Consider the following 14423-nt stretch of genomic DNA (forward strand, 5'->3'; position numbering starts at 1 on the left):
TTTATTCTCATTGCCGTTCTGACCTCCTATGGCTTCTGTGAAGGCAGGAATGGTCTGGAGCTTTCTGGATGAAGGGACAGCACAGGTGTTGGGCTATATCTGACACCAGCAGAACCAGCAGGCCACAACCCCCAGCAGGCCGCCCACACAGACGGAAGGAAAGACACCGCGTTCGACTCAAACTCGCTCACAAATGGCAGAGGCCGAGAGGTAGGCCCAATTATTTACACCTCTGTTACAAGACTTTTAATGTTAGAGACCAACATCTAAATTTATATTTCCACCCTGAGACACTTTCCTTCAAAAACATCCAGCTACAGCGACACATCCGCCTTGAGCTTGTTAAAACTGACGGGTCGACATTTGAATGTCATTTTGAGACGTTAACATTCTAAGTCAATATTTTAGTCCGACTTGACGGTATTAAACTTCCCTGCATACACTAATTTGAATGCTACCTCCACTCCTTTACTCCTGTTGTGGTAAATGTTAAGTCTAAGAATAGAAAACCAAAGGTCTCCACAGACTTACGATCAGCTGGCTAAATATTGCTCATTTTGTAAATGGTAGTTTTTGTAATTTAACCGTTACCCAATACTAATGAGTTACTGTTCAAAAATTATTTTTATTGCAGGCTCACGGGATTTAAAAATGCACCACTTTGTTTATTTGTAAGTTTTGCTTCAATTTATTTGTGTAGTATGAAAATATCAAGCAGTATTTTCTTCCTTATTAACTTTTAATGATAGTCTTAAATTAGTGCAGTAAAAACACAGTTGGAGTGTATAGCATTTTACACAATTAGTGTGTCCCACATAACCTTATATTATGGCGTTAATCCTCCCTTTCATGGACTGGTTCAACCTCTGGGTGTCATTTTATGTGGTTGTGTTTAATGGGGTTTAGCTTGAGGCTCGTTGCTGGCCGATCTAGATGAGTAATTTCAATCTCATCTGGGGCACAGTAATGACATCTCAACACAGCATCAGTGTAAGGTCACTGGCACCCATCATCCCTCGACTGGTTCTGGTTTGTTGCACGAGCCCACCATCATTGTTTCTCTGGCAACATGAATCTGGCCCAGATGCACTTTTATTCAATGCAGAGCCTTCACCAGCGCACTGGAAACTTGCCTCCAGCATGCCAAAGGCTCCATTCATGTTGTGACTGTGACTCTTACAGATGTCATTTTCTCCCCAATCTTCATGTCTTTTTAGAAAAAGTGGGTTCGTTTCACAATGGAGTTGTCATTTCATATCAGCTGGATAAGGCATTGCATCTATTTCTCTAAAAATTGCATTGGATCCAACACTCCTAACAAAAAATAAACCAGTCAAGCATGACCACACTGAAAATATGAAATTAAACAAAAATGAATGGTGCATTTTGAAATGCTTTGAGTGTGTGCTGTCTTTCTAAGTTCTATTTTCCTTTCCTGTGCAGAGCTGGTCTGGAGACCAAGAGTGAACTCATGGCTTTCCGTTCTCAAAAGGAGATGTTTGAGAAGATGGAAGAGTCATTTAAAATATGCTCACATTGTGAGAAGCGTCCACATCAGCTTTCAAACCCACAGGACCTAAAACGCTGTGGCAGGTGAACAACTACATCAAAATATTTCACCCAGATATTCCCTCATCAAAGTTAATCATTTTGCAATCAAAGATTTCTCATTCTAATCTCAGATGCCTAAATGTTTACTACTGTCATAAAGAGTGTCAGAAGGACGACTGGCCCAAACACAAGAAGTTTTGCTCACAGCTGCGGATAGCTGCCATTGACAGAGTTGTGGAATGGCTTTTATTCAAAGGTAAAACAATGCAGGAATTTACAGTAGAGATTACATTCCTTACTAATGAGCTATCTCTATCCATTCATCCATTTTCTTGAATGTTATATTACTAGATTACTTTCATTGTTTTTTACCCTCAGGAGACCTTCCCTTCCCCACAGAGAAATGGTCCAAGCCCCAGTCGGATGTTAAAGGCTGGGACGACTGGCTTGTGATGCAGGGAGATGTCACAGCTCGCCTCGATCCCATTTTAAATGGAGCAAACATGAAAGACCTGTGGATGAATGCTGGCAGGCCTCGCCCCAATGATGAGGACCTGAGACAGTCAGTCTGGAGGGTTTGCAGTGAGTTCTTCTCACGGCCACTGACCATTGCCTGGGGAGTAAGGCTGTTTAGCCTCAAACCTTATTCCAAACCTCTCACCATTCATCTGGTAGGAGCAGCCAACTCTGAGACTCTGGCAGCGAGACTAACTGACTATGATGAGCTGAATAACATGTTCCCAGGACACGAGGGTATTGAACTAGTCATGGTGGGACCAGAGGTGGTGAACGGACCCATCTTGAGGCCTCCCCTCAGGGCATTCGGCCCCAAGAAGAGGGTCTATATCAGTGCCTATAGGGGACTCTATCATGAGTTCTGGGAGGAGCTTGTGGAGAAAGAGGAAGCAGCCAAACCAGATCTGGTGGTTGGATTTCATCCAGGTGCAAACATGGTTGCCATGATAAAGAAAATTTAGCAGTTGAAATCCGTGCATCATAGAAAATGTCTTCTGATCTGGAGGTTCTTGTTCATGTTGAACTATGGTTCCATGTCTGTGAAGGGTTTGATGCCAGTCAGGGCCTTGATGAGGGATGGCTTCCAACACTCCTACTCCTTCGGGATTATGAGATTCCTTCTCTCTTCACTACTCTCAGGTGAATGTAAAATCACAGCGACACACACACACACACACACACACACACACACACACACACACACACACACACACACACACACACACACACACACACACACACACACACACACACACACACACACACACACACACACACACACACACACACACACATACACACACCTCCCAACAGATTTACAGTGATTGACAGTCAATAAACACATTTACTTGGGTTCTTTAATCTGCTGCAATTTCATTCTACTTCAACTTTAGAGAGACATTTAGTAATTTAGTACCACTACATTTTGCATTTCAGTTGCTAGTGCTTCCTCAAATATTGTATACATTACATAGAACATTATCCCTTTTATATTATACTGTATAATATATAAATATGCTGTGTACCCCTCCTCTGGCCTGTGGTCAGCTGGGACCTGTACTTTGGATAAACGACTTAAGAAAAGATGATCATCATCTTCAAGATGATGAATGAATTAATATATAAATATGAAGCACTGCAATATATTAAACCACTAATAAGGGTGTAACTACATTAAGAATACGTCGCTACCCTCCCCATTAATATCCTGCTCACTTATAAATAACATAATAAATCAATACCATAGTATCTGGAGCAGATACTATGGTATTGCTTTTTTTGGTTCTTGTATTAATAAGTACTGCTTAAAAATACTGTATTACTTTATGGTCTTAATATTGTGGTTGTTGTCTGCAGTATATTGTATATAAAGTATTAAGTAATCTTATTTTTAGAATAGATCTGTAATTGATTAGAATTTGAAACCCACCTCCACCACTAGTACACCATACATCTAATTATGGTATTGATGTTTATTGTTTGCATTGGTGTACTCTGTGTACACAATTGTGTGATATAATATATCACCTGATAAATGTGTCCACCAAGCCTGCATGTTATATTTTAACTGTATTGTTCATTTGGATTAGTCCATGACTTATTATGTGTCATAGCTGCTGATGCTTCCTGTCTTCCACAGTGAGACAGAGATGACCTACTCCCTGCAGATCCTTTTGGAGTTGGAGATGGACATGAAGGGAAGTGGAGCCAACCCCTTTGCATCGCTGAAACCAGAAGTGGTGGGCCCATGTCCCAACAAGTCTCCTGTCTACTGCAACTCACACTACTTCTGTTTTCAGGGTCTGCTTGAGACGGTGGAGTTTGAGGAACCAGAGGAGGCCTGAGTTTTTTTACTTTCATTGTTGTAGAAGTGTCGTCTAGGTCCATGTGAGTCATCTGTTAAAATGTTCTTCTGTATCAGTTATGAATGTTTGCCTTGGAATTTGCATTTGCTATCTCGGTTTCATATCGTGTAACGACCACAGCTGCGAGGACTAAATATACTACAGTACTCTTTTGTTTGGAAAAAGGCAGTAAATCCTTGAGGAAACTAAATGAAAACTAAAACAGACACTTCACAATTGAATTACAGACAATCTTCATTATTTAGATGGCAGACACCTTGAAAATACAACAAAAGTCTCCTCAACACCAGAACTCTAGCAGATGGGATGCAATTGTTACATTTGAATCAGTGAATGCTTCAGTTCTTGTTGTACTTCTGTTTACTACTTATTGAGAATTTTGATTGACATAAAGTGCCCATCTGCACACTTGCCATGCAATTTAACTGTCTATGTGGTTCATAGAAAATAGACACAAGCGTGTCTCTCTCTCTCTCTTTTCTAAATCTCTGTTGACTTTATGATGATGTTTGAAATTAAATGAAATTAAATTTCACCAGAACCAAATCGAAATAATTTTTTTATATTCTAACTTGAATTAATATTTTTTTTAATGATAAACAACTTGATGCTGTAAATTTCTTTTTTAGCCGCATATTTTGTCCCTGTAATTTAAACTCTCAGCAAACATATAATAACAATAATAAGAATAATAATTAGGTAGCAAATACATCTTAATGAAAGCCACTTTATTCCAATTATACATCAAGCACTCTGGTTTGAGGGGTTTGTGGCTCTCATTTGTCTGTTTCTGGCTCATTCCATAAACAGACTAATATATACACATGCATTTCAACTACTAACTAGATTGTGCCTTCTTAATTTCCCTTCGGGAATCAATTCAGTATATTAATTTTTTTTTAAATGGCAGGAAACACATGTATGTTCATTCCAGTTTTTATAAACTCATTGTTCCAATATCAACCAGAGATTTACAGTAAAATTCTTGATGTATGAAATGTTCATGTACGTTTAAAGCCACAGATACCAAGCAGGGTAAAGATTAGGTCCACTGAGAAAAGAATGAGATTCACATAGGTCATAAAGGCAACCATAAACTGTTCAGCCCAAATACAGAACCGGCGTGGGCAGTCAATGGGACGAGAATTCTTTATAAACGTGAAAATGGGCCACATAATAGCAGCAAATATATACAGCACAACACATACTATTAGGAATATAAACCCAAACCTGTCCAGGTTAAATGGAAAACATGTTCTCAGTTTCTTTAAGATGTTTATGACAATAATCAGAAGGACAACGGGAAAAGGAATGGCATAGGCTATAACACACAAGACCAGAGCTAGGTTGTTACTGTAACCGCTCAGCGATACGAAAATCATACAGCTCACAAAGGCCTCCAAAACTTTCCAAAATCCAGGCAGAGCAGCCAGGTAGGTCGCTTTCTTCTTGTCCAGGAATTTGTCCTTCACCACTTCAAGGGTGTAGACAACGCTACACAAGATGGCAAATACTGTCACTACCCAGCCATAAGGACAATCCAGGCAGGCATAGAAGTTGCCGTACATTATAGCAGCGGAGATGGTCATGAGCGTAGATGACATAGCCATTCCTGTGGTGAAGTCTGGCCAGTCCAAGCAGATGCCATTGAATACAAGGTCAAGCTTAAACATCTCAATAATGGTGATGATGAGGGTCATGATGGGGCAGAAGGACCAGGTGAACATAGCGTAGTTCCAGTAGGAAAGGCTTTCTCCTCTAAAGGCAGCGAGGAGAAAGGTGACTAGAGACAGAATGATCTGAGACAGGTGAAGCGCCCCTCGGAAGGATAATAGAGAAGACGGGGTAAACACTGCCTTGGACATTGTGCCCTTCATACAATCAGTCATTCCCGTTTTTAAAAGAGCTGAAGAGCAGATCTTGTATATCCTCCCAAATGGCTGAAGAGTGTTTGGTATGCGTTTTCCGTTTCTTTACTACCTTCCTGCTCCACATGTACTACTTAACCTGCACTGTGGTTTGCATAATACTCATGATACGGATTGTGTTTGTAGATAAACATCTGCTGCTGCAGAAACTGTAAAGTTTTATGTCTGAGGGAATGAAAGGCACTCATATTTAGAATTTATTTTTGATTAAGACCAATACAACAACTCATTATCTTTAACTGGTGTAAACAGTTATACTTGATATAACTTGTAAAATTTAATTCATTTGTTGTGATATGTCCAGTTGCTCCCGTATGCATACATTTGCATGATTGCACGGTGGCTGACAGATAATTTTTTGGTAACGCAGAGGAGCAATACTATCAATTCAAAATGAGCATATTTCCTTCCTTTTCCTAAATAATCCACTCACAAGTTGCAAAGCCCAACAATTCAGCTATTTTCTCTTTTCTGACATCACATTTTGAATCAACAAAAATGAATAACTAGAAACGATTACTGTAAAACTCCATGCATATAAATTGTATGTACATATCAATATAAAAAAATTAAATTGTGGCTCCCTATTGTTTTTATTTATTTATTTACTTATTTTTGAAACACGTCACGTTGGACAAACGAAAAACAATGATAAAGGCCCAATAAACGATTTTCAACGCTTAGACTACGTTTCAGCACGGATACAGTTCGGTGTGACACTGCGTCAAGATAATAGTTTAATGTGTTTTGTTCGTCCTTTTTTTTTTTTGACCAGCTGTTATGACTTTCTTTATAAAGTCATCAAAATTGTCGTTTGTATTACAAACAGATTTGATTTAAATATTATTCACTAGGTACATAAATCGTCGTACGTGTTGTTTCCGGGGACGGAAAAGTAGAAGACACAAAAAGGAAGTTGTTGTCAAGTGTTAGAAGCGCTACCTCTATCAACAGAGAGAAATGACTCTACTTTTCTCCTTTAAAACAGTAGACATTTAATAACAACTCTGGAGGAAGCAGTCGCATTGTTGGAACTATATTTAGTTGTGATGTTAATCTCATTTTCTTGGGCTATTTATTTTATATTCGTGTCGAAGCCATTGTTTTTGAAAAATTAGCTAATGTTAGCAATGGTTCGATGACATACACTATCATACTGTTGTACTGTAGAAGAATTAGAACACCGACACGCTTCGAACACTAGTGGAGGAGAAAAGAGGGTAAATGGATTTCTCCAAATTCCTAGACGACGATTTCGATGTCAAAGACTGGGTGAATGGCGCATTTAAGGTGGTGCAAAAGGATGCGCCAGGGAAAGCGGATACTCACGCAGCGACGCTCGTCATGAAACTGCAGCTGTTCATACAGGAAGTAAACAATGCCATTGAGGGTGAGTGGGCAAACCGAAATGAGAAGTAATGACAGAACGAACAGACTGGGGATGTCTTCATATGGCTGGGCGTAGTGCCTGTTGTTGTTGTTTTTCCCCTTAATTGAGCTAACATTGAATAATGTAATATGTAATCAAACCCAATGATGACGTTATCGTTGAAAATTTTTATTATTCAAGAGATTTTTAAATGATATCCTGTTAACTATTTTTGTGCCATTGAATGCAGAACTAAATATTCTAACAACTTTGAAGTCAGTGCAGGTTTAACATTAACAGCCCCTTAAGTTGAATCAATATCTTGCAGAAAATAGTTGTATTACAAATTTATGAATGAAGCAACTTGATGACAACACAGGAGGCACACACACACACACACACACACACACACACACACACACACACACACACACACACACACACACACACACACACGGAGAATGTTAATTATCTTTACAGGAGTGCAACTCTTGTGTCTTACATGGTCATCATAGACAACCCAGAGATTAAATATCAGCAGTTTCCAGGAGGACAGGCTGGACTACACAAAAACTTTCAGCAAAGTTCAAGAAAACTATTCATCTAACCATTTGAATGCCATTGACAATAATCAAATGTGATTGAAGTTGCTATATGCTTTCCTCACTATGTCTCTCATAAACTCAAACTGCTGTGTTTCTCTGTATAGAGAGCAGTAATCAAGCCCTCCAAAACATGCCTAGAGTCCTGCGTGACGTGGAGGCTTTGAAACAGGAGGCTTCTTTTCTCAAGGACCAAATGGTTCTGGTCAAGGAAGACATCAAAAAGTTTGAGCAAGAAACTGTGCAGTCAATGCAGGTGTGTAAATGTATAGTAACACAGAAATGACTTAGCTTACTAGATGTTTACACACAAGTCATAAATAACCTGTGTTATGTAAAACAAGGTACAAATCTTAACTTACATTTAAAGTGCTCATTAGGTAATGAAACATTTTATTCAATAATAAATGTTTGTACTGTAATATATAATATACATGTCGCTCAAAGAATACTTCTAATATTTATCATGTTATCCAGGTTCTTGTAGAGATAGATAAAGTGAAGGGCCGCATGCAAGTGGCAGCAGAGGCTCTGCAGGAAGCAGATAAATGGAGCACACTGAGTGCAGACATCGAGGAAACCTTCAAAACACAGGTAAATAAATAAGATGCTAAATGATTTTACTGGTTAAGTGATCATGAACTTTTTACTCCGCATTCTTTCCTACATCCCTCTAAGCATTCATCACATGAGACTATTGAACCGAATAATTCACTATAAATGTATCTGATTTAGTTTAATGGCCCAGAAATATTTGTAGCTCATTAAAGTGTGCTAAACAAGTAAGGCCCCTCTCAGACTCAAGCATTTAAATTGATGCAAATGTATTATATTTAGGTTTTATTAAATTACAATCATTGATATGCAGTGCACCCTTGTTCCTTGCAAATAATGCGCTCCAGGAACCACACGCGATTAATGATTTCCGCAATCGAACGACAAACTATTTATCTTATTATTTACGGTAATTTAAACATTTACTAACCTTCCCCGTACTGATATTATACCACCTTTTATCTGTATTACTTTTTCCCACACCCTTATCGACTGTTTAAAGCACTTTTGTGTCTCACATATGTCCGAGACTCGCGGAACAGAGCGCACTTTCAGATGCTGTCAGCCAAAAGAATGCGTGTACGGCATCACATGACTACCTACCAAATATCTGCGATGAGGTGAAGTCGCGAGTGTTGATGCGCGAATGTACTGTAATGGATTCCTGTTATAAAATCAAACTATACAGTGTTGAGATATTGTCTAGAATGCCCTCTTTTTTTTCCAGGACTTTGCATTGATTTCCTCCAAGCTCACCAGCATGCAGAACAGCCTTGCTATGTTGGTGGACACTCCAGATTTCTCTGAAAAGTGTGTCCACTTGGAAGCTCTGAAAAACAGGCTGGAGGCCCTTGCTAGCCCACAAATAGTAGCCACCTTTAATTCGATGTCTGTTGGTACTAGTGCTTTCTTTCCTCATATTCCAACATCCACTTCATGGTTCAGTTTAAGTTCTCATTAGTAAACCAATAAATGCATGTTTTTCTCCTCTACAGACCAGGCCAAACTGTTTGTTAAAGTGTTTACAGAGATAGATAGAATGCCACAGCTTCTTGCCTACTACTACAAGTGTCATAAGGTAGGTGATCCAAACCTTTTTTCCACCAATGAAGATGCTTAAGAAAATACTTTCTCTTGCCTGTTTGGTTTTTTCTTGTTTTACTGACCATTTGTGAATGGATGTCTGTTTTACGTGACCAGAGCCAGTTGGTGAGCATCTGGCAGGATCTCTCTCAGAGTGAACTCAATCTGAATCAGCAGCTGTCTGAATACTATGATACCTTGCTCTCCTCGTGGCACTCACAACTACAGTGGTGCAGTCAGGTGAGTAACTATACTGTGGAGTAAAGTTTCAACAATGCTAAATAATTGGGAATGAGTGGATAGGGATGAGCTACACAATAACAATCATGGAATGATGTTTTCGTTGTCTCGACAGGTGTTCAGGAACCCACATGAGGTGGTAACGGTGTTGCTGATCCAAACTCTGGGTGCCATGGTCCCATCCATCCCAGTTTGCTTGAGTACAGCCTTGGAGAGGACACCCCAGGAGGAGCGTCTAGACACCCTATTGGAACTCCATCACACCACGTCCACTTTTGGACACAGCTTGGAGGCTGCCATGCTGCCCCACCTGGGTGAGTGTGTCAACTAGTCATGACTACAGATATTGAAAAAGTTATGTCTTAATATTCTGGCTATTTTTCTGCTCAGGTGAGAATAACCTGCTGAAGGTGAATGAGCTGGTCCATGTGCTGTATGACCCCTACAAATCTTATCAACTACAGTATGGGGATCTGGAGGAAGTCCATCTCCTAATCCAGATCAGTGCCGTTCCCTTGGTTAGATGCCACTCACACATACAGAAATGAAGTTATTAAATCAAAACCATGACACAACTGTGTTTTTATTACTTTCCTATGTTCAGTTGTTTTCTCTCTATCTGTGCCTACTTTAGCTTTACATACTTTATATTGTATCTCTTTAGGAACACGGGGAAGTAATTGATTGTGTGGAGGAGTTGAGCCACTCGGTTGGTAAGATGTTCAGCCTGGCCAGCTCTGCTGTGGACCGCTGTGTCAAATTGACTGATGGCCTGGCCGTGTGTGGCCTTCTCAAAGCCCTCAAAGCTCTCTTCAACAAGTACGGGTCCTTTATTGTCACAGTTATAACATGGGTGACTTTGCTTTGACTATGCAGCCAGAGTTAATGTTGTATGTGTTTTAGGTACGTGTCAGACTTCTCCATAACACTGCAGTCAATCAGGAAGAAATGTAAACTGGAGGATACGTCAAGTTCACCTGTTTTCCAGGAGGACTGGACAGCCTTCCAGAATTCTGTCAGGTAAATGTGTTTTTTATACTTGGTAGTCTTTCTTTGGTACTAGTATGAAAAACACTAAACAATATTGACCTGTTTTTTGCAGGATTATTGCCACATGTGGGGAATTGCTCAGGCAGTGTGGAGCATTTGAGCAGCAGCTGTCAAACAAGTAAGAAATAGATTTTATAACCTTCTAGTTTTTACTCCTTTGCCTCTGTCCATGCTTTTCTCTGAAACTAATAAATAACTTATGGGACACACTGTCATTAAGGGATTATAAAGACTTGCATTCACTCTATGAACACAATTAACGGTTCTCTTAGGATCCTGGTCACAGCGGGTAAGTACTTGTCGGAGTCGTACAGCCCACGTAGTTTGGCAGGACTCCAGGAGGCCAGCTCCGGAGAGAGGAAGAGCACCACCAAGAACCCTTGGCAGGAATACAACTACCTTCAAAGGGGAAACATGGCAGAATACAGCAGCCTGATGGAGGTCCTGTACTCCCTAAAGGTATGCAGGAAGGCATTGGCTGAGCCATGAAGACAGACTTTGTTGATGTCCTCTGAAGAGAACTGCAGGTTATCAGATGGTTTGTCTTCACAGTTTGCCAAGGAGGATGGTAATCTCTTTCACCCTTTCTTGTAGGAGAAGGGAACAGGTAACTCCAACTTGTTAGCAGAATCCAGATCTTCTCTTACCAGACTCAACCAGCAGGCAAACCAGCTGGCCTTCGACTCGGTCTTTCTGCAAATCAAACACCAGCTCTCCCTTGTCTCCAAAATGGAGGTAATCAGTGTCAAAATTTCACAATAATTAGTTTAAAATATCTTTCAGATGCATTTAGATTGCATGTGTTCTCGTGCATTTTAGTGTTGGACGTTTTTTTTATTTTGATATCATCTCACACTATCATATGCTTTGTATAGGGAAAAGAGTCACCTGGACTTGGTGAGAGCTACACTGAGGACCTCCCAACATTCAGCCTGTCACCACAGGAATACATTACAAATGTAAGGTTTGACTTGAGAAAACATGGGATTCAAATAAGTCCTAGATCACTAGATAAAAATACAGTAATCCCTCGTTACTCGCAGATAATGCGTTCCAGGACCACCCGCAAAAAATGAAATTCCGCGATATAGTGATAAACTATTTATTATTTACGGTAATTTAAACATTATGAACCCTCCCCATACTGATATTAAACCACCTCCGATCTGTATTACCTTTTCCCACACTCTGATAGACTGTTTAAAGCACTTTTGTATTAAATAAAAGTTTCTTTGATACACAGAAGGGCGCTGCGTTACTTGAGTCCCAGAACGCAGCACACTTACCGATGCTGTCAGCCAATAGCATGCACGTACGGTAACATGTGACTACATATTAAAAATCCATAACTCAGTGAAGCCGTTTTGAAGCGTGAATAAGCGAGGGGTAACTGTATTTATTTTGCATCACAAAACAATTGGGCTTGGGATTTTGTCAAACTACGGGTCATTTTATTTACACCGAACACAAAATGTAATGGGATACTTTAGTTCCCAGACATTACGTATATCAAATCAGATGCGTGTTTCTATTCCAGATAGGGCAGTACCTGATGTCTCTGCCTCTCCACTTGGAGCCATTTGTGACTCAGGAAGACCCAGCACTAGAGATGGCCCTACATGCTGGGAAGCTGCCCTTCCCTCCAGAGCAAGGTTTGTTTTTACTAGAAAACATGATTTATCTCCAGTTTAATGCACTACACAGTTTTTTTTCTGTTCTACCTTTCTGTTTAGTATGAAAAAGTATGCAATTTTTTTTAGTAATCCCATCTTCGGATATTTACAGAAAAAAAAAGATAAAGTAGGAAAGAAGAACAATGCATTTCCAGGCTATACCCTAGTCTTTATTTATTTTTCACTTTGCTTTGATAAAAGTATGCATAATCTGTTTCAAATTGCAAGTTTAAATAACTGATGTCTAGTATGAATATCTAGAAGTCTTGAAGTCAGTTTGCAACAGTGCAGTTTGATTTCCAGTCCACGTACCTTTTAGCTTGGCAGGGGAATGGCTTTATTTGATCAGAGGGCTGGTTGATTCAGACATAATCTCTATAAACATCTGTTATGATTGAACACGTACATACCCTCAAGTAAAAGATGTTGTTTGAGTGAGAACGCAGTAGTTTGATGTTGAAATTGTTTTTTTGGTGTTTGTAGTGTAAATTATTCTCATTTATCTAGGTCCCTCAAGAGTTGAATAATAAACTCAGACAGTTTTGACCTTTATCTTCCAGTCCCTTTTTTCCCCTGACTCTTGTATCCTGTTCTCACACCACTAACTCCTTTCTTTCGGTACCAGGAGATGACCTTCCTGAGCTGGACAACACGGCAGACTACTGGCTGGGCTCCATCGCTCGGGCCACCATGCAGACCTACTGTGATGCCATCCTGCTTATTCCTCAACTGAACACCCATTCCACAAAACAAATTGCCACAGATATTGGTACATTTAGCAGTTCTGCTGATGATGACTAATGACAAAACAATGTTTTCTTCCTGTTGTACTGAATTGAGATTGTACTGAATCTCCTTTCTCTGTTCCCCAGACTACCTGAGCAATGTTATGGACGCTCTGGGGCTGCAGCCGTCCCGCACCCTGCAGCAAATTGTCACCCTGCTGAGGGCCAAACCTGAAGAATACAGACAGACAGCCAAACTGCTGCCACGTCGACTGGCATCCACCATCGCTGCCCTTCGGTCCATCGACTACTAACATCAATGGAGAGAAATAGATAGACTCCAGATTTAATGGCTGGCGGCGTGTCTTCAGGGACCCAGGCATGTTTGAAAGATCCCCAGGTGGATGGATATGTGAAAATGAATGGAGAAGTTGGTTGAAATGTGACAGCCCATCAATCCTACTGAATTTTAGGATTATAGTCCTGACCAAATAGGATTTAAAGGAATGTTAAAAGGTTAAAATCAGGGTAGTTCAGAATATTTTTATACTGAGTGTAACTTTGGATGATGTCTCACTGGTGAGTATCCCTTTTCTTCAAGCCAAAGGGTGGATGTGTTGTAAATAAATCGATAAGGTTTGTTTTTAAGTATGGGATTAACAAATGAACATCAGAGGATTTGTGAGAGTGAAATATGGTTAATTATTTGTCACACTAATATAATGGAGCTTTAAGATTATAGTACTACTGATGTGAGCTATTTTTGTTTAAGAGCTTCACGTTCGTTTATGCATAGTTGTAGCTATTTGTTCTTTACATGAATGGGTCTGTAATTAAGAATTCTGATTCAATAAACATTCTTTTCTTCTAAATGCAGTACATACTTGGTATCATTGTCTTTGTAGTCGGTGTCTGACAAGAGCTGCATTTTTCACCTTTTTATTCCTAAGTGATGTTAAATGTATTTTCACCTTCCAATCATGAAAATGGGCTTGTCTGTCACTATCAACCCTCAGAGGAATAAATGTGGAAATAGAAGATGAAACATCTAACACTAAGAAAAAGAAGTATACTTTATTAATCCCCGTAGGGAAATTATTTTTCCACTCATATATGTTTGGCACACAGACACACACACACACACAAGGGGGCTGTAGGCATGCAAATAGAGGAGAGGATGATGGTAGAGTGGTTGGCAGCTCCTTTCTGGTGCACCCCATATAAGCAGATCGTAAGACTCCTGATTGAGAAGAGTGGAATCATAGA

At 39.8% G+C, this 14423-nt stretch overlaps 3 protein-coding genes across 4 annotated transcripts; 2 read left to right on the plus strand and 1 right to left on the minus strand.

The window, feature by feature from the left end:
• The first annotated feature begins 128 nt into the window (after positions 1-128).
• On the plus strand, positions 129-4456 carry LOC137588695 (putative protein MSS51 homolog, mitochondrial). 2 transcript variants are annotated; one of them, XM_068305913.1, is made up of 7 exons: positions 129-210; positions 1444-1593; positions 1683-1807; positions 1930-2133; positions 2227-2493; positions 2613-2706; positions 3707-4456. In XM_068305913.1, the coding sequence occupies exons 1-7, from the start codon at positions 194-196 to the stop codon at positions 3909-3911; spliced, it is 1062 nt and encodes a 353-aa protein (XP_068162014.1). In that variant the 5' UTR covers positions 129-193; the 3' UTR covers positions 3912-4456. The 2 variants fall into 2 exon arrangements, with proteins under 2 accessions (XP_068162014.1, XP_068162013.1); XM_068305912.1 differs by having other exon boundaries at positions 1930-2493.
• Positions 4457-4604: 148 nt separating this feature from the next.
• Positions 4605-6449, minus strand: LOC137588738 (myeloid-associated differentiation marker-like protein 2). The gene has a single exon (XM_068305984.1). It carries the CDS (start codon positions 5819-5821, stop codon positions 4934-4936), a length of 888 nt encoding a protein of 295 aa, XP_068162085.1. The 5' UTR covers positions 5822-6449; the 3' UTR covers positions 4605-4933.
• Positions 6450-6774: 325 nt separating this feature from the next.
• On the plus strand, positions 6775-14029 carry cog7 (component of oligomeric golgi complex 7). Its single transcript, XM_068305327.1, has 17 exons — positions 6775-7250; positions 7939-8087; positions 8309-8425; positions 9114-9282; positions 9382-9464; positions 9587-9709; positions 9825-10023; positions 10100-10227; positions 10374-10528; positions 10613-10729; positions 10812-10877; positions 11032-11218; positions 11354-11494; positions 11635-11718; positions 12297-12411; positions 13058-13201; positions 13305-14029. Exons 1-17 carry the CDS (start codon positions 7085-7087, stop codon positions 13469-13471), a joined length of 2310 nt encoding a protein of 769 aa, XP_068161428.1. The 5' UTR covers positions 6775-7084; the 3' UTR covers positions 13472-14029.
• Positions 14030-14423: the final 394 nt, after the last annotated feature.

Source organism: Antennarius striatus, chromosome 21 (assembly GCF_040054535.1).
Source record: "Antennarius striatus isolate MH-2024 chromosome 21, ASM4005453v1, whole genome shotgun sequence".
Lineage (NCBI taxonomy): Eukaryota > Metazoa > Chordata > Actinopteri > Lophiiformes > Antennariidae > Antennarius > Antennarius striatus.

Coding starts and splice junctions, on each gene's coding strand:
- LOC137588738 (XM_068305984.1), bottom strand. CDS start 5,821: ATGACTGATTGTATGAAGGGCACAATGTCCAAGGCAGTGTTTACCCCG.
- cog7 (XM_068305327.1), top strand. CDS start 7,085: ATGGATTTCTCCAAATTCCTAGACGACGATTTCGATGTCAAAGACTGG. Junction 8,426..9,113: donor AGGAAACCTTCAAAACACAG/GTAAATAAATAA, acceptor TTTTTTTTCCAG/GACTTTGCATTGATTTCCTC. Junction 11,219..11,353: donor AGGTCCTGTACTCCCTAAAG/GTATGCAGGAAG, acceptor CCTTTCTTGTAG/GAGAAGGGAACAGGTAACTC.
- LOC137588695 (XM_068305912.1), top strand. Junction 1,808..1,929: donor GGAATGGCTTTTATTCAAAG/GTAAAACAATGC, acceptor TTTTACCCTCAG/GAGACCTTCCCTTCCCCACA. Junction 2,494..2,612: donor GGTGGTTGGATTTCATCCAG/GTGCAAACATGG, acceptor ATGTCTGTGAAG/GGTTTGATGCCAGTCAGGGC.